Source organism: Chenopodium quinoa, unplaced genomic scaffold (genome assembly GCF_001683475.1).
Source record: "Chenopodium quinoa cultivar QQ74 unplaced genomic scaffold, ASM168347v1, whole genome shotgun sequence".
NCBI lineage: Eukaryota > Viridiplantae > Streptophyta > Magnoliopsida > Caryophyllales > Amaranthaceae > Chenopodium > Chenopodium quinoa.
In genome coordinates, this window is record NW_018742959.1 from 209,330 (window position 1) to 229,912 (window position 20,583).

At 42.1% G+C, this 20,583-nt stretch overlaps 1 protein-coding gene across 1 annotated transcript; it reads right to left on the reverse strand.

Moving 5' to 3' along the window:
• Positions 1-17,372: 17,372 nt before the first annotated feature.
• On the reverse strand, positions 17,373-18,470 carry LOC110728757. Its single transcript, XM_021908406.1, has 2 exons — positions 17,678-18,470; positions 17,373-17,575 (listed from the first exon to the last, which is right to left on the reverse strand). Exons 1-2 carry the CDS (start codon positions 18,468-18,470, stop codon positions 17,373-17,375), a joined length of 996 nt encoding a protein of 331 aa, XP_021764098.1.
• Positions 18,471-20,583: the final 2,113 nt, after the last annotated feature.

Consider the following 20,583-nt stretch of genomic DNA (forward strand, 5'->3'; position numbering starts at 1 on the left):
TTGAGCATCTACTATTTGTTTCTTGAAAGATGTATCTATAGTGTTGACCAACTTATAGACTACCTTCCATCTTAATTGTGTAGGTCGAGTTCCTTTATGCATGTTTACTCCATCAGTTAATAACTTGATTGCTAGAAACTTTGGAGCATATGAATCTTCTAAACTCACATAATATTTCGGTTCACATATATGACTTACCGTTCCTTGACTTAAGCTACATGTGATACCACTAATAATATGTTCATAGAACTCTTTATGTCTAACATCACAAACAAAACTTAAACATTTAACATTTTTACCAAAATCTTGTAAAGTAGCTATGTATACTTGTACTGCACCAATACAAATATAACTATAATTTCCTTTTTCTTTATGGTTCTTAATGCTTTTCCAGTTTATGATATTAATTTCTACTGCTTTCTTTTAACAATCCTCGATTATTATACTTCCTTCCATTTCTTCGCATACATATTTAGTTCTAGTTTTAAAGAAAGGAGTTTTAAATGTTTTATCTTTAGTAATCTGGGGGAAATTCCAGCTTTCTTGTTCATTTGATGTAGGTCTTTATCCTCAATTGAATACTCAGCTCTTTTTAGTTGACCTATAGTCATTTTATTTTTATCATCTTCATCATCTGACTTAGAGTTTTCTAATACTTCTCATTCCATCATATTATTTATTTCTTCATAATTTTCTTCTTCGAATTCACTATCTTCAGGTTCTTCATTATACTCATTTTCTTCCTCAATTATTTCTACTATTCCTTTATTATTATTATTCAAAGCTAATTCTAAAGCTTTATCTTCCTCTATTTATATATAATCCCAACTACCTAAGGCTTCCATTAGTTTATGATTAGCTTTCTTACATTCATTAGCATAATTCCCTAGTTCTCCACAAGACCAACACTTGCATGTTTTCTTTCTCTCAGGTCAATATGTTGCTTTTCTAAAGAATCTACTAAGTTTTCTATATTTATGCTTATAATACTTCTTCTTATAGGTTTCTCCTCTAGATCTATCAAATTTATTTTTCTTATAGTTTTTCTTCTTGTTATAATTCCTTCTTTCACATCCATAGTAATTTGGGAAATCCCAACAAGTGAGAAATTGTCTCTTCATTTGTTGAGTTCCTACAACCTCTCTACATTTCTTTTCAATCCACTTTCTTAGGAAAGCAATTCGGTTACCTAGGGAATCCCTAGAGATATATTTTTCTCTCCATTCTTGATATTTTTCACTAATTTCTTCATTTAAAGGATTTGGTAATTTATCATAAAACATTCCAAGGTTTGTTTCATTTTCACCAATTTTATAATAGTATGTTTCAAACTCCATAATGTAGTTCTCAACGTATTTCATATTACAGATAGATAGACAGATTACTTAATTTCCTTTGATATTCCATCCGTTTTTCATTAGGGTTGGCTCTAAGACCAATGAATTCTAACTCAATGTATTGACATAATTGTCTAAGCATTCTAGTAGGAGATTCACTAGTTCATAATTCAATTTTAACTTCTTCATCGATACTGTTTCGGGGTTTTTTGATGTGTCCTGCGGGAGAGTTACAATTCCAAGAATGCCCTTTGCCGCCTGTACCTGCAAAACCACGAAGACTACGGTTCGTTGGAGCTCCGCCTCCGACGATCAAGTCAGTTACGTACGGGAAAAAGATAGTGCGTAAAATAGTGAAATTACTTCTCGCATAATGGGAGAATTCCGCAATTAATATTGCTCGGTTTTTGTGTAAGTCTTTATGAATGTATTGAATATTCTGAATTGAATTCCCCATTAATGAGGATTCTCCCACTATTTATAGTGGGGAGACTTGGTTCCCCATTTAGGGTTCCTAGGACACGTGTCAGCAGAGGATTGGAGCCCTGCTGACCAATGGCGGGGTGCCACGTGTCGCTCTACCATAGGGCCACGTGGCTGGGGTAATTCTACCCCAAACATTTGCCCCTCTCAGGTGCTGACGTGGCAGGGTGCCACGTGGCGCCTGAGAAGAGAGCTGACGTATGCAACACTTTTTTTTTTTTTTTTTTTTTGAAACCTCTTCAAATTCTAACTGAAACAGGGAAAAGCAGAAGGGGAAGGGTCGCGTCCCTTCGCCTTCTGAGGCAACCCCTATAAATAGGGGGGAGACGCACACAAGAGCTCATTTACAAACTTCGTGAATTTTCTTAAATTTTAAGAGCATCCGGTACTTGAAATTCAGAGCAGACGGAGATTTGAAAATTTAGAGCAGACGGAGATTTGAAAATTTAGAGCAGCCGTTTTCAGACCGCCTGTAAGGTAGCAAGCAAGCAAAAGTTTTTCGTGAGGGTACCCAAGAGAACCCAGCCGGTCTTCAAACCGTCTGTGTCTTTACAAGCATCCCTAAGAAATTTATTGAGGTTTCAGCAATCTCTTCTACTCTAGGTACTGTCTCTATTCCTTCTCGCTTTTCCATGTATTTCCGTTTGCGTCTTTTGCTTGCATTTTTGTTTATTAGTCCCATAGGTATATGGACCCTTTATACCCATACCCGGAACATAGTTGTGAACTCAGCCGGTCAATTAGTACGGCTGAGTCTATAACCGGATCTGCCGCCTCTGGTCTTTGGAATTTCCCCTTTTCAACGCCTGTATCGACCGACTCCGTGTCTGTGCAGGACACAATGGCCAGAATTAGGGGAACAACTATGGACCCCAATTACAGAGGCGGAGACTCAAACGAGTTATCGCCTGAGAGACAAGGCCCAGACGAGGCGGCTAGAGAACCATCCGGCGGCACTCCCGCTACCCCAAGCGATAGCATTTTAGGCTCCTACAACGAGGAGACCTCTCCTGCTCAGGAGGCTGGGCAGCCAGGAACCGCCAATGAGGGTCCCAACTCCCCATCCGACTCTGATGACGGTCGCGTAGAAAGCAGTAGCTCTAGCTACTTGACCATGTCTGAAGATAGTGAGGAGGCGGAGAGGCCTTCGTGGCAAAGCAGAAATGACCCTCTCATGATCGTCGTCTCTCTCAAAGACCGGGCCCTCATGCATTCTTCTCTAACCGATTTCATTACCAAGCGACCGCTTGGTGGAGGGTACAAGCTACCCGTACCGGGCGAGTTCGGGACGGTTGTATGGGAGGATGACCAACCCAACGCTAACAGTTGGTTCGGATGCTACGAGGCGGCTTTCCTAGCCGGTGTCCGCTTCCCTCTTCACAACACGATTAAGGCCATACTTAGGGGATATGGCGTAGGCGTTTGGGAACTCACCCCTAATTCTTGGGTGAACATTCTAGGGTACATCGCCGCCTGTGAGATGCAGGATCTCAACCCCGGCTGGGAAGCGTTTGCCCATATGCATTATTTGAGTCGGAGCCCAGGCGGCTGGAGAGCCTGGTACACCTTGACGACTCATCCTCAATATATGATGACCTTGGATAAGCCGTCTAAATGGTCGGACTGGAAGAACTGGTTCTACCTGGTCAAAGCTCCGAATGAGGAGGAGAACAAGGAGTACCGGACCTACAACCGGAAACCCGAGCTTTTGGGGCAGAAGTGCCGGCTGCCCCCAGTGCCTGATAATGATAGGGAGGCCATCTTGGACTCCGGATTTTTCGAGCTGACCTCTTCCTCTCTCTCAACCGGAGAGATAATAAGGGTACCCAAGAACTGGGTGCCCAAACACGAATTTTTTAGAGACGAGTGCTTCTTGTCCGCCTGTGGGCTTAGCAACATGTTTGAAAGACGTAGGTTACAAACCTTAGCCGATTAATTTTATGCCGGCTAACCTTTTTCTTTTGCTTGCAATGCAAAATTATCACGATTCTGACCGGATGTATTTGCGTTTTGCAGAAGAAGCTAAAAACATGCTGCCCACCGCCAAGACACCCGCAAAGAAAGCTTCAGATATCCGCAAGGAGAATCTGGAGAAAAAACTTGCCGCTCAGGCGGCTAAAAAGGTTAGCCCGCCTGACCCTCTTTATTTGTTTGCTTTGATGCTATTTTGACCATTTCTTCATCTGACCGTTTGTGATCTTGTTTCAGGATGGGGGCGTTATCCCTCGCTCTTTACAAAAACAGATCCGGCAACGGCCGTCTGTTGAAGAACTTGCACTTAAAGTGCAGAGAACCGCTTCCACCGCACGGACTACAACTGGCGGTAAAACAATAAAGACCCCAGGCGGGTCTAACACTGAAACGGCCTCGAAAGAGGTCACTCAAATAAGGACCGCAACCGGTCCATCTGCTGCCGGAGGCCAAAAGGCTTCCCAAAAAGGTACAAACCCCTTCAACCTCACGCTGCTTGACCTACCCATGTGGGTTAAGTCATATTCCGCGTCTCAGCCGGGAGATTCTCCGATCAGCCGGATGTCCGTAGGCGGAGCATACGCAGCTTTCTCACCGTCTGTTTCTGGTGCAGATAACTCTCCATGCTGGCCGGATGCTGCTCAATACGCCCGGGCCATTGTGAAAGCCGTCCCCCGGGACGAGAAGGAGGCGATTCCTGGAATCAATACCTTCAATGCCGACCGTGTGATGGTCGGCCTGGCCGATGTAAGCCAATGAGTACCCACCCGACATTTAATTTGTAGTATACCCATCCGGTTTTTTACTAATACCGGCTGTGTTGTTGCAGGCACTGCTCCGCGTGGAGGGGCTCAAGAAGGCCTACATCCGCAAACAGGAGGAGGTAAGAAGAGCCAAAGGTTCTGCGGATGACGCACATAGCGTTACCCACTATTCAATGATTGTGCATGACTTAGAAACTAAATCTATAATCATGCAACAGGCGGATAAGGTCAAGTCCCTCCAAAATTCCCTTAAAGAGTCGAAGACAAAAATAGACAACCTCCAGGCGGCCCTGGACAATGCTGAAGATGAGCTTAAGAAGCACGAGGAGCCCCTCAAGCGGCTTGACCAGGCGGAGAAGAGCAGCAAACGGCTGCAACTAGAGAATGACCGCCTGGTCAAGGAGGCTGCTGATGCTCAGCGCAACTTCCAGGCCACTCTTGAAGCTGATCAGAGCCGGCTCATTGAGGAGAATGAGCAGGACTGCGAAAACCGAATGAAGAGGGAGTTCTCCATTATCCATCCGGTTACAGACTAAAACGTCTGGGAGATCGCCTATAAGTACGCAGACCTTGCCATTCTAGCTGAGGAGGAGGGCAAGCCGGGGCCTGAACCCTTTGAGCAATGGGTTGAGGCGGAGTTCAAGCGGATGCAGGAGGAGGCGGCTGGCAACGAAGAGGCAGTCGAGGATTAGGTTGCTCCCGGCTCCGTTCCCACCACCGAACCATCTCATCCGGAAGGGAACCAGGCCCAGGCTGACCGGGTGACTGTGTAGCTAGAGTAGCAACGACCTCCCGGCCTGCGCGTCGTGCATTATTTTGTAATAGCGCCGGAAGGGTCGGCTTACTCTGCTATTGTCTTTTATTTTGAATACTGATATATTTTCGCCGGCTGTGCCCGGTTTATTCTGTAAACAATTTTATATTTTCACCGGCTGTGCCGGTTTATTCTGCTACATTTCTACCGGCTGAGCCGGTTTTGAATGTATTTTTGAATTTCGTTTTTGCTGCTTACTAATTTTTGAATGAATGTGTTTGTGTGTTTCCGCATGACTGGTTGGGGTTAGGGTAGGTAATTGCCCCTGGCTGGCATAGGTGAGATGGTGCCAGGCGGCTATCCATATGCCATAGCACAAATGTTAACCGATTTAGCTAAGTGATAAGTGCTAATCATAAGAACGAAAGACAGCCGGTTTTTGCTGATTTGCCGGCTGAGGCTTCTGGGAAAGGCCTTTTTGTAAGATTTAGGGTGTCAAGTTGCCGATTAGGCCTTTGCAAGAACACCCCATAGATTATGGCATAAATCAAATGCTTGATGCCTGCCTTCTCTTAGTCGATTAGGCGGTACTTTAAGTACCGGCTGTCTGTTTTGAGATCAGCTTTTAGTGGTACTTAGTCCGAAGAGTGGGACGGCTGCATGTTTTGGAATGCTAGCCCACGATTCTTTGGTGCCATGGATCATTCAGGCGGGTAGGACCGCCTGATTTTTGACCACTAGAACAATTTTCCACCCGAATGGGAGATGTTCTCTTCGATGAATTCACCCGAATGGGTGTCACCGGTTGATTCATTAGTTTTCAGGGCCGTTTGTGTTGGGCACAAGACATGGCGCATGAAAAATCGGTAAATGGAGCCGCTTGTGTTAAACACAAGGCATGGCGCATGTAAGCATAATATGTAGTGAATCTTCTCATTAATTATACAGAAGTCTACAAAAGCTATACAATTTCTAGAAGTAGTACTTTTTAAGATTGTCTACATTCCAGGTTCTAGGCAGCTTTCTACCGTCTGGGGTTTCCAGGCGGTATGTGCCGTCTCGTACTTCTTCAAAGATCCGGTAGGGTCCCTCCCAATTTGGGGTCAATTTGCCTTGTTCATTGGCCCTACCGGTTGCTTCCACTTTGCGAAGCACAAAATCTCCTACTTTCAAGGGCAGTTTGTGAACCCGCTTGTTGTAGGCTCTTGTCATTCTCAGGCGGTAAATCTCGTGACGCAAGGCTGCTTTGCCCCTTCGCTCTAGGAGAGCATCCAGCGTAAGCCGCATGGCTTCCCAGTTGGCCGCCTCATCATATAGCATGATGCGAAGTGTTGGCTCATAATGTTCAATAGGGAGCACCGCCTCAGCGCCATATGTCATAAGAAATGGGGTTTCACCGGTTGCCCCTTTTTCAGTGGTCCTGATGGCCCAAAGGACATGAGGTAATTCCTCTGCCCATAGTCCACCGGCTCTTTCCACCTTCTTTATACCGTCTGAGATCAACTTGTTGAAAGCCTCAACTTGTCCGTTTGCCTGAGGACGACCAACAAATGCAAAAAAAATGGGAGATTCCTTGGTCCCCCAACCAGCTCTTGAGAACAGGCGTTTCAAATTGCGGTCCTTTGTCAAAAACCATAGACATTGGAACCCCAAACCGGGTGATGACATTTCTCCAAATGAAGGAGATAACGTCCTTTGTTTTTATGCCTTTGACTGCCTCTGCTTCAACCCACTTAGTGAAGTAATCCACTTCCACCAAAATGTAGCGGCGACCGCCTGATGCAAGAGCATACGGACCCAAAATGTCCATGCCCCACTTTGCAAACGGAACTGGACTGTGGATGGCTGTCAAATCAGTTGTCGTTCGATGTATCAACCGGGCGAACTTTGGCATTTGTCACACCGTTTCACCAAATCCATGGCGTCTGCCTCAAGAGTGGGCCAAAAGTAGCCCTGTGGTCTGGTTCTTCTTGCCAAGGACCTGCCGCCTATGTGTGAGGCACAAAAACCCGCGTGCAGATCCTCTGGAACCTCTCTTCCCCTTTCAGGGGTTACACACTTTAGAAACGGTTGTAGGTATCCCTTTCAGAGAAGTTCTCCATGATGCATAACGAAGCTCAGAGCACGCTTCTTGAGCGCCATTGCTTCAGAAGGGTCATCCGGTAAAGTGCCGTCTGCCAAGTAATCCCGGATGGGGTCCATCCAGGTGGCACTTCGGTCTAGGATACCAATGGGGTCATGATCAATGCTTCTTTTCTCAATGACTTCCCAAAAAACAGTCCTAGGCGCATCATAGGAGGCGGATGATGCCAATTTGGAAAGGGCATCCGCCTGATTATTCTCGGACCGGGGCACCTGACTTAGATGAAATTCATCAAGTGACACGGCCTCTTCCCTGACCGCCTGCAGATATTTGATCATAGCCGGATGGGTGGCTTCGTAGTCACCATTGTACTGGCTAACGATCAGCTGAGAGTTTGAGCAGGCGCTGACTTTTCTTGCCCCTACTGCCTTACACATGCGTATACCGGCTAGCAAGGCCTCATACTCGGCCTCATTATTTGAGGCCTGGAACTGGAACCGTAGTGCATATTCAAACTTATCCCCTTCCAGAGAGTGGCAAATAACGCCTGCACCACAGTCGTTCACTGTAGAGCTACCGTCTACGAATAACTTCCAAACCTGATCAGGATTTTCCGGTTGCACCGATCTAGTCATCTCGACAATGAAGTCGGCAAATTCCTGACCTTTCACTGCCCGCCTAGGTTCAAAAGTTATCTCGAGGCTCTGTATTTCAACATCCCACTTGATCATTCTGCCGGATGACTCAATGGTGGTCATTGGGCGCTTGAGCAGCTGGTCTGTGTATACAATCACCGGGTGAGCCAAAAAGTAGGGCTTTAACCGCTTGACTGCGACGAATAGGGCCAACCCAAATTTTTCGATCATAGGGTACCAGAGTTCAGCATTTTTAAAAACATGGCTGATGAAATACACCGGAAGCTGATTACTGTCTCTCTCCGCAAGGAGAACGGCACTGAGGGCATGATCAGAGACGGCTAGATACATATAGAGGACCTCCCGGGGCAGGGGGCTCACTAGCCTTGGCAAAGAGTGCAAATGTTGCTTTAGCTTCTGGAATGCCATTTCCGCCTCTTCACCCCACTCGAATCTGGACCTCTTCCGGATGGCCTAGAAGAAATAGAGGCACTTGTCACCTGACCGGCTGAGAAATCTTCCCAACGTCGCCAAGCAACCGGTCAATTTCTGGACTTCTTTTACAGTGCGGGGAGAACGCATGTCAATGACCGCCTGTACTTTTTCCGGATTAGCCTCTATGCCCCTTTGGTCGATCAAAAATCCGAGGAACTTCCCAGACTCAACACCAAAAACACACTTCTTTGGGTTAAGCATGACCCGGTGCCGCCTGAGTGTGGTGAATGTTTCTTGGAGGTCCAGTAGGTGATCTGCCTGTAGCTTGGATTTGACTATCATGTCATCAATGTACGCCTCTACAGTCCTTCCAATCTGATTGATGAAGACGGTGTTATCATGCGATGGAATGTAACCGGTGCATTTTTTAACCCAAACGGCATCACCTTGTAGCAAAATAACCCCTGATTAGTGACGAAGGCCGTCTTTTCTTGATCTTTCTTCCATAGGGGTATTTGATGGAAACCTGAATAGGCATCCATGAAACTCATCAGAGCATGACCGGCTGTGGAGTCGACCAGACTGTCGATCTTTGGAAGCGGGTAACTGTCTTTTGGACATGCTCTGTTCAGATCTGTGTAATCTACACACATCCGCTAGGTACCATTCGGCTTTTTCACGAGGACAACGTTTGCTACCCAATCCGGGTAGTAGCATTGCCGGATGAACCCAGCATCTAACAATTTTTTTACCTCAGCCGCTGTCGCCTGAGATCTCTCTTCACCGTGATCCCTCTTTTTCTGCCTGACCGGCTTCTTTTTAGGGTCCACGGCGAGCTTGTGGACAGCTAGATCCGAGCTGACGCCTGACATCTCCTCCACTTCAAAGGCAAAGATGTCTTTGAATTCTCTCAGAAGCTGGAGCAAGTCTGCTCCCAATCGCTCATAAGCAACCGTCCCAACCTTGACAGTTCTGTCAGGACGGCTGTCGTCTAAGACGACATCTAGGCAGTCACCAGCCGGCTGGGGACGTTGATCATCTGACCTTTCCCCGGCTAGTGATTGCTATTTTTCTTACTTGACGGGTTCCGTTTGGTCCGCCTTTCTTTTCTTACCGGCTACCCTTGGAGCCGGGACTGCTGTATCGCAGTTATCAAGGTCTATGGGCTTGCCGTCTCCAGCTGCCCCCATAGTAGGTTTGACATCAGAGAGATAGCACTCCCTAGCCGTCCTCTGGTCCTCTTTCAGGGAACCGACTGTACCATCGTCCTTTTCAAATTTGACGAGCATGAGTGAGGGAACGATGACAGACTTGGACTCATTGAGGGTCGGACGGCCAAAAATCATGTTGTAGGCGGCGAGCTCTTCTACGACCAGGAATTTTATCACCATGTGGCGTCCTTCCCCCTTTTCACCCAGTCGGATGGGAAGATCTATGCTTCCTACCGGATGCACTACGCCTCCCCCAAAACCAACAAGCGAGTGAGGCGCCTGGTGCATGCTACTGGATTTGTACTTGAGCTTGGTCAAGCACTGATATATGATTAGGTCAGACGAGCTCCCGGTATCTATTAGGATCCGGCCAACCTGCTGATTGGCAACTTTGCATTCGATGACTATGGGGTCATCATGAGGCCGCCTGACCTTGCCTCGGTCCTTTTCAGAGATAAGTACCTCAAGAAAGGTGTCTTTCGACGCTTGGCTCTCCTCAACTGAGTTGACCAGCTTCCTGATATTGTCTTTGGTGCCCCTAATAGTGGGACCCCCTCCAGCGAAGCCACCTGCTATGGTGAAGATTGTCTCTTCATCCGTCTCAGAATTGGCAAGCACAACTTTTGCCGCCTGACCCTTCTTGGCCAGGGTGTTACCCTTGACTTTGGGTAGATAGGACTTCAGGGCCCCCTCATCAGCCAGACGGTCTAATAGCCGCCTTAGGCTATAGCAACCATTAGTGTCGTGGCCAACGTCCTCATGGTACTGGTAGTATATGCTTTTGTCCCGGCTGCTTACGGGACTTTTCATCACAGCCGGTTTGTCGAGAGACATCTGGTCCTTGATCTCCATGAGGATGGAGGAGCAGTCCTTTGTGAACTCGTACTTGGGAACGTACGGTTCTGATTTCCGTCTGAGCTTCTGAGCCGGCTGACCAGATCGGTCTGCTGCCCAGACCTCTTTTCTCTTCTTTTCTTCCTTTTTAGCCGACTGTTGTTGTTGCCGGATGTCCCTTCTGTCGGATTTTTTGGAATCCGACGGCTGCTTTACAGCATAAAGCTCCGTCTCCTGTATATAGGCTTCAGCTTCCATTAACGCCTCTTGGAGGGTGGCTACCCTTTTCCGGACGAGGTCGAACTTGAAGGTTGACCCATCCTTCAGACCCTTAAAGAAGTCATTGTAAGCAACTTCGTCAGACAGTCCTTGAATCTGAATTCTCATCAGATTGAACCGCCTGACATAGGACCGGAGCCCTTCTCTGTCACCCTGCTTGATTGCCCCTAGATCGAGACTAGTCTTTTTGGCAGGGATTTTCATTGAGAAATTTGACGTAATTAAGTACACCAGTGTCTTAAAGCTGTTGATACAGCCGGCTGGTAGATTACCAAACCACCGTTGGGCAATGCCCTTCAGGGTAGCCGGAAAGCAGCGGCACCAGACGGCATCGTCCAACCCCTGTAGGTACATGAGGTTGGAATAAGCCATTAGATGATCTTCTAGGTTGGAGGTACCATCATAGGCCCCTACCAACACGTTTTTAACCTTAGCCGGCTGTGCCGCCTGGGTTATCTCAGGGGAGAACGTCGTGGGCTGCTCTCCCAAGTTCAGCAAGCGCTGCTGCCAGTCCATGAGCTGGAACGGCTGCTGCAAATTCCTGCCAAACGGACCCGTTTGGGTAAAAGGGGATCCACCCAACCCATTTGGCGAACCAAATAGACCAGGTTGGATCACTTGGGGTCCCGATCGGGCGGATGGTTCGCCCATCTGACTCCCTAAGCTTGTTCCCGTACGCCTGTTAGAGGTGTCACGGAAACTGTCTGGGAAGGTCGACGTTGAAGCCAACGCAGACGCCAGACTTCTCTTTTCTTGGAGAAACGTCCGGGCATCAGAGAATATCTTTTTTGAACCATCCGGCTGCAAGTGTCGGATGGGTTTTCTGGGATCCGCTTGCGGGAAGCGGAGCCAGTTTTGATCAAACCTGAGGCCCTCCCCCTCCTTCGGCTTTGGATGAGGGGTAGGGACCCGGTCTTTAATCGCCTTCTTGCTAGAAGAAAGCTTCTTGGCCGGCTGACTCTTCTTGGGAGTAGCTGACCTAATAAGGCTCTGGATTTCTCCTTTGAAACTATTCATGAAGGTCATGAGTTCGTTCCTAATGACGGGAGCAGAGCCTTCTGCCGCCTGAGCAGCTCCAACCAGGTTGCCGGCTGGGTTGCCTGAAGCAGCTTGGATGTTATCCCGTTCCCTCTTATCCCTGGAACGAGTGTGCTTTGTTCTGAAGGACCCGTCTGGGGCCACATAAGTGTCGATTCCGTAACCATCACCGCTTTCATGGTCCGTCTAGACCTCAGGCTCGGCCGATGGCCGCTTGTCCTGATCCGGTGGTACAGGATTAGAAGTCATCTCAGAAGTACTCTCCCCACAGACGGCGCCAAATGTTTTGGGGTTTTTTGATGTGTCTTGCGGGAGAGTTACAATTCCGAGAATGCCCTTCGCCGCCTGTACCCGCAAAACCACGAAGACTCCGGTTGGTTGGAGCTCCGCCTCCAACGATCAAGTCAGTTACGTATGGGAAAAAGATAGTGCGTAAAATAGTGAAATTACTTCTCGCGTAATGGGAGAATTCCGCAATTAATATTGCTCTGTTTTTGTGTAAGTCTTTATGAATGTATTGAATATTCTGAATTGAATGCCCCATTAATGAGGATTCTCCCACTATTTATAGTGGGGAGACTTGGTTCCCCATTTAGGGTTCCTGGGACACGTGTCAGCAGGGGATTGGAGCCCTGGTGACCAATGGCGGGGTGCCACGTGTCGCTCTGCCATAGGGCCACGTGGCTGGGGTATTTCTACCCCAAACAGATACCATCATATCAGTCTTCTACACAACCATAGAAGCTATGTACAATGTAATTTAAGAAATTTTCAAAAGTCCATTCAGTGTTTAGGTTAAGTACACTACTCATGCTCTTTTTCCATTGATCTAAAACATCTTGTTTATCTCTTACTCCATCTGTTTTGAGTTTATAACCAGGTTGGCTAATAGGTTCAAGAATCACTTCTTCTTGCTTTGGTACTTGAGTTGGCATAACCTTGACACTAAACCGGGTAGTCTTCCCTGGTATGTATTTTGGTCGTGTACAACTTCTTTCTCCTTGATATTTATGCCTTTAGATAACATTGCTTACGTTATTTATTATTTCTTCTCCAACATCATTATTATCCATGACTCTTTTACCTAATTTGTTATCAATCTTTTGTTGAACAACTTCAATAGGTAAAAAAGCTAAGTCTTCTAGTTTCATTAACCCCATTTATTGATATAAATCCTCTTCTAAAGTAACATAATTATTTTCTTCTAATTCATTATAAGGAACAATCCCTTTTTCAGAAATTATTTTCATGATCTATTTTCATGATCTCATTAGTTTATCAGGATCTTTCTAAGTACATAATAGAGTTAAGAAAGTGATGTTCATATGATATGTCCAATGTGCCCTTCGTAGCTTTTACAAAAAAAAATAATAATACAAAAAATATCAATTTGTTAAAAATATTTTACTGATGGTAAGATATTTATCAGTGAAGGGATGAAGATAGGAAGTAAGTAGTAGAATGGTAGGAAAACTCTTTTCTTGTTTTTCAACTTAAGTTTACAATACGTGAACTTTCATTTATATAGCCAAAATAATTGAATTCAATAATATACATTATTGTACTTTATACAAATTATTGTACTTAGTCACATGTGAAGTTCAATTCAATCATGTTTCTCAACACTCCCCCTTTGAACGTTCACATGGAATGGGGTACAAGTTGCCTCATTAAAAACCTTGCTAGGTGAAACCCTTATGGGGTAAATACCATAGCTAGGGAAAAAGAGTACAACGATATAGTATTATATGCTTTGGTATACTGCCTCGTTAAAAACCTTGTCAGGAAAAAACCGGTGGGATAAAAACCTGATCGAAGGGAAAAAGAGTGCAGTACATATAATACTCCCCCTGATCTCAGCATAGTTCACGAAGATGTCGCATTCCGATTTTGTGAACTAACTGTTCAAATTTCTTTGAAGGAAGTGATTTGGTGAAAAGGACGGCAAGATTTTCACAAGACTGAATTTGCTGGATATTTATTTCCTTGTCCTTTTGCAGATCATGTGTGAAGAACAGTTTTGGGGCAATATGTTTCGTTTTATCTCCCTTAATATATCCTTCAGTTACTTGAGCGATACATGTTGTATTGTCTTCAAAGATGATGGTTGGGTCTTCTGTTATTGTGTTCATTCCACACTCCTTTTGGATATTACTGGTCATCGACCTCAGCCACACACATTCCCGTCCTGCTTCATAGAGGGCTATCAACTCTGCATGATTTGATGATGTCGCGGTCAATGTCTGCTTTGTTGATTTCCATGATATTGCAGTGCCGCCATAAGTGAACACATATCCATTTTGTGACTTGGCATTTTGAGGATCTGATAAGTATCCAGCATCTGCATACCCAATGAGAGCAGCATCTTGTTTTGGTTGGTAATATAAAGCAAGGTCTTGTGTCCCTCGTAGGTACCGGAGTAAGTGTCGAACTCCCTTCCAATACCTATATGTTGGTGCATTGTTGTGCCTGGCTAACAAATTCACAGAGAAAGCTATGTCGGGTCTAGTATTGTTAGCTAAGTACATTAAGGCTCCAATTGCACTTAAGTATGGTACTTTTGGACCCAAAATCTCTTCATTTTCTTCTCGGGGTCTAAATGGATCATTTTTCATATTCAAAGAACGAACAACCATTGGGAAGTTGGTTGGGGTTGCTTTGTCCATGAAGAAACGTTTCAAAACTCTTTCTGTATAGTTTGATTGATGGACAAAAATGCCATGACTCAAGTGCTCAATTTTTAGTCCAAGGCAAAATTTAGTTTTCCCAAGGTCTTTCATCTCAAATTCTTTCATCAAGTATTTTGCAGTTTTCTCGAGTTCATTTGGGGTTCCGATGATATTTAAATCATCAACATAAACTGCAATGATAGTGAATCCTGATTGTGATCGCTTTATGAAAACACAGGGACTAACTTGGTTGTTTTTGAATCCTTCTCTCATAAGGTATTCACTCAGACGGTTGTACCACATCCTTCCAGATTGTTTCAATCCATAAAGTGACCTTTTTAGTTTTATGGAAAGCAGTTGTCTAGGCTTGTGTTTTTCTGGTAGTTTTAGTCCTTCGGGGACTTTCATGTAAATGTCCGTATCGAGTGACCCATACAAATACGCAGTCACTACATCCATTAATCGCATTTGCAGTCCTTTTGTGACTGTCAAACTTACCAGAAATCTTAATGTAGTTGCATCAACCACTGGAGAATATGTTTCTTCATAATCAATCCCTGGAATTTGAGAAAATCCTTGGTCTACAAGTCTTGCTTTGTATCTAACTATTTCATTTTTCTCATTACGTTTTCTCACAAATACCCATTTGTATCCAACGGGTTTTACACCTGCTAGTGTAAGGGTTATTTTCCCAAAAACTTCTCGTTTTTCAAGTGACTTTAACTCAGCCAGCATTGCCTCCTTCCACTTTGGCCAATCACTCCTACATCGACATTCTTCTACAGTTCTTGGTTCAACATCATTTTCATCAGACACGATGTCGATTGCGATGGAATTTGCAAATGTTTCATTAACGATAACATCTTTCCTATTCCACTGAGTCTTTGTAGAGACGTAATTCATTGAAATTTCATTGTTATCGATGTTTTGAACATCTTGTTCATTCCCCGTAGGGTTTTCTTCTTGTTCGTCCCCTTTTGGATTATCATCATTTTCTTTACTTTCATCCACATTTGGTTTTTCTTGACCTTCTGATGGGGGAACATCATTAGTCTCATTTTCTTTCCATCCAATCTTTTCAATTTTCTTGGCTTAGAATCTTTTGAGCCAAGTGGTCTTCCACGCTTTCTGCGTGCCTGAGATTCATTTTCTATGGCCTTATTACCAGTTGGGATTTCAATACGTGCAGGGGCATTTTCTGCTGGTATATGTGATTTTGTCACCTTCTTTGTGTCTACAAATGCATCAGGCAATTGATTTGCAACACTTTGTAAATGAACAATTTTCTTAACTTCTTGTTCACACATATTTGTTCGTGGGTCTAACATCAACAGTTGTGTTGCATTCCAAATGAGTTCAATTTCTTTCTTACGTGGGTCCACTTTCTCTCCCCCTAAGGCTGGGAATACTGTTTCATTAAAGTGACAGTCCACAAATCTAGCCGTAAATAAGTCACCAGTCAATGGTTCAAGATATTTAATTATAGAGGGGGATTCAAACCCGACATAAATTCCCAGCCTTCTTTGTGGACCCATTTTTGTTCGTTGGGGTGGAGCAATGGGAACATATACAGCACAACCAAAGATTTTTAAATGTGAGATACTTGGTTCTCGACCACAAACAAGTTGCAGTGGTGAGAATTTATGATAAGTTGTAGGTCTCAATCTAATTAGCACTGCTGCATGTATTATAGCATGTCCCCAAGCAGATGATGGCAATCTTGATCTTATTAATAATGGTCTTGCAATCAATTGTAATCTCTTAATTAGTGATTCAGCTAGACCATTTTGTGTATGGACATGAGCTACTGGATGTTCAACATCAATTCCAATTGACATACAATAATCATTAAATGTTTGGGATGTAAATTCCCCAGCATTGTCAAGTCTTATTTTCTTTATTGTATGATTTGGGAATTGTGCTCTTAATTTGATGATTTGGGCAAGTAATTTTGCAAAGGCAACATTTCTACTTGAAAGTAGACTAACATGTGACCATCGTGTAGAGGCATCAATTAAAACCATGAAATATCGAAATGGTCCACATGCTGGATTAATTGGCCCACATATGTCTCCCTGAATTCTTTCCAAGAATTTTGGAGATTCAGTAGCAATTTTGTTCATAGATGGCCTTATTATTAATTTGCCAAGTGAGCATGCAGAGCATGTTAATTCATCTGATCGGGGAATTTTGACATTTCTTATTGAATGTCCAACTGAATGTGCTATTATTCTTTGCATCATCCCAGTTGCTGGATGTCCCAAACGATCATGCCATAAAATAGTCAATTGTTTGTCATCTAACTTCTGGTTAGATACCATATTGATTTCCACGGGTCGTATGTTTATACGATATAACCCCAAAGAGTATGCTGGCAATTTCTCATATATATGTTTCTTGCCATGTTTTTCTGCCGTGAGGCATATATACTCTTTTTGATTTGTTGTCATTGTTTCTAGATGATAGCCATTTTGGCGTACATCTTTAAAGCTTATGAGATTTCTTCGAGATTTACTCGAATATAAAGCATTATTGATTATTAATTTTGTTCCATTTGGAAGCATTATACAAGCCTTTCCAGATCCTTCAATTAATTTAGCTGACCCGGAAATGGTGTTTACATTTGCTTGAAACAACTTTAGTTGTGAAAAATAATTTCTATCTTTTAAGATAGTGTGCGTTGTTCCACTGTCCAAAAGGCATTGATATTCGGAACTAACTTCAGGTAGATCCATATCTTCATAAAATAAATTTGAGATTAGTTTAGAATAATATCATACAAACTTTTATTGATGATAGAGATTAAAAGTACATTAAAATACAGGGAACTAAGAAAATACATTAAAACATAGCATATGTTACATTAGTAGATGAGAAACCTAAGTATTGTTGTTTTCTCCAAGAATGAAATCATTTCCAATTTCAGCATTATCCATGAAATAATCAAACACATCAAGGCTGGGCCAAGGAGCATTTTCCTCATTAACATAATTTGCTTCTGCATTTTTCTCTTTGCCTTTTACAGAAGCCTGGTAAAGGTCTACCAAATGTTTGGCCGTTCGACAAGTACGTCCCCAATGTCCTGTCATGCCACATCTGTAACATGTGTCTTTTCCTTTCGAAAGAGTTTGTTTGTGGCTTCCAGATAACTGTCCCTTCTGTTTTTCAAAATTTTTGAAATTACTGTTTCTTTGAAAATTATTTCTACCACGACCACGGCCGCGTCCGCGATAATTTCCACGGCCTCTTCCACGGCCATTGTAATTTCCACGTCCACCTCTTCTTGTAGCATTTGACTCGGGTGGATAGGAATTTGTTGCATTTGCCTCATGATGAGTGGCCAAAGACCCAGTTGGTCTGAGATTATGATTTTTCAACAAAAGATCGCTATTTTGTTCCGCAACAAGCAATACACTCATTAATTCATTAAACTTCTTAAAACCTCTTTCACGATATTGTTCTTGCAACAGTATGTTGCTTGCATGAAAGGTAGTGAGTGTTTTTTCAATCATTTGTTCATCGGTGACTAGATGATCACAATATCTCAATATAGATACTATCTCATGTATGGTTGAATTGTAATCTATTACAGATTTGAAATCCTGGAACCGTAAATTTGTCCAGTCAAATAATGCCTTAGGAAGGAGCACCCTTTTGTGGTATCCAAATCTTTCATTAAGGCAGTCCCATAATTCTTTGGGATCTTCAACCATCATGTACTCAGTTTTAAAGCCTTCATGTAAATGATGCCTTAGTAACACTAAGGCTTTTGCCTTTTCTTGTTCGGTAATGGGTTTTTCAACCGTCATTGCAGAAGTGGTAGTATCAGTTGTTTGACCAGGGGGACTTTTATTTTCTTTAACAGTGTGCTCCAAGCCTTGAGCTTTCAAATTCATCATTGCGTCCACTTTCCATTCCAGAAATTTCTTTCCAGATAAATCTAAGATGCTGAACTGTCTTTTCATAAGGTCTCCCATTTTAGCTACAACAAATTTCGTGATAATTAGATTATAATAACAAATTATATGTACAACTCACATGTTTAGTTCTTCCATATTTATATTTAAGTTAATAAGACACGTGATAATTAAATTTAATAATAATAAACCATAAGTAATATAGTCTTTTCTCCCCCTTGGTTTATTATTGTGAGTAATTATATGATTAGACAAAAACTAATCATGTTAGTTGCAAAAAAAACAGCAAAACGACAACAATGACAGTAGTAACAATAATTATAATGATAAAGGTAATATTATACAATGATGATTAATAACAACAAACATACATAATAAAACAAAAACAAGCTTTTAATATACTAAAACGACAAAATAAGTGAGTTTTACTTATACATAATGACAAAAATTAATATTGCTACTAATAAAATTACAAGCGCCGTAATTAGAAGGAAATATTGTTTTATCTTCATTAAATCTTCCTCAAAAGTGAAGTTGTGGGTGTTTTGGTTGCCGTCGTCGGGGAACATATCGGAGAAGAAGGGGGTGAAAAAAAAAATTTTTTTTTAGGTGATTTTTGGATAAAAAGTGGGAAGAGATAAAGGATTTGTGGTGAAATTGGGGGAAAAATCCATCTTTTATAGAGGTAGGTTTATCCGTTACTGTTCTGTACAACTATAAAAATATCATATAACAATCTAATATACTGACAAAAATTATGGTCTAAATATATATATTTATAATTGTAAAAGGTTATCACACTGGGAATGCAAGCCATAGTGGTCCGAGAGCCCTAATATCTATAAAAGATCATCGGTTCGAAAACGGAAAGAAACACAAAAAAGTATGTAAAAGTAAGAAAAATAATAAGTATAAAAAGGCTGCATCTTTTTGTTAATCTAGTTAATAATATGCATGCAAAGTTACTACTTAGCAATTATAATAACTAAGATCAAAATTTACGTAAAATGAGTATGTAATATCAACATGAATCAAACAAAGAAACATCAACATGTATAAAACAAAAGATGATAGTAATGAATTCACAAGTAAGAGAACTTTCACCGTTGTTTTGAGGTATATATAATACAGTAAATGTTTGAGTTTCTGGTATAGAGGATCCCAAATATGGGCAACTATAGAGCATACTCCTCGAAACATTTAGAAGTAGATAGTATTATTTGTTATAAATTTTTAGAAGTAGGTAAAATATACCTGACTGAAAACTGGTGTTGATAACGTGTTAAAAATATTTTACTGATGGTAAGATATTTATCAGTGAAGGGATGAAGATAGGAAGTAAGTAGTAGAATGGTAGGAAAACTCTTTTCTTGTTTTTCAACTTAAGTTCACAATAAGTGAACTTTCATTTATATAGCCAAAATAATTGAATACAATAATATACATTATTGTACTTTATACAAATTACTGTACTTAGTCACATGTGAAGTTCAATTCAATCATGTTTCTCAACACAATTGATTATGTTATGGAAGTAGTAAAAGTTTGGCAAAAGTTGAAATTTTAGAAGTGTAATCCGCAATCTGAAATTATTTAAATGCTTATTGGTCAATTTCAGTTAATATGGATTGCTGACTAATATGTCAGCATTTATTATCTATCATGAATCTTTGTTTTTCAGTTCTTTCAAATTTCCTTTTCTTTATTCCTCCCATATAAAATATGAGAAGAACTTAAAGGAACGAAAAGAGAATAATTTGGAGTCAATTATGTTTTTATGTACATTGTATATTTTTCTTAATACATTTTTGCTCTTCTTAAGATGGATCAAGAAACTTATTTGCTGTCAAGTTTCCTTAAGATTTATTCTATATTACATCTTGCTACAACTTGATTTGTATTTGAATTCATTTAAGGAAATAAACAAAAAGTAAAACTAGTATATGAAACAATGACAAATGAGTGAATGACCCAATCTATAAGAATATACTAAAAGTGAATAAAAACAATGGCATGTGTCTATGTCTGGTTAAAACAATTCCCGTACTTTTCCCAAATCATCTCAGAAAATATTCATTCACTATAATATTTTTGTTCCTAATTTACCATTATATATATATAAATTTAAGTTAAATGTTACGGGTTACTCTTAATCTTACACATATTTTATACA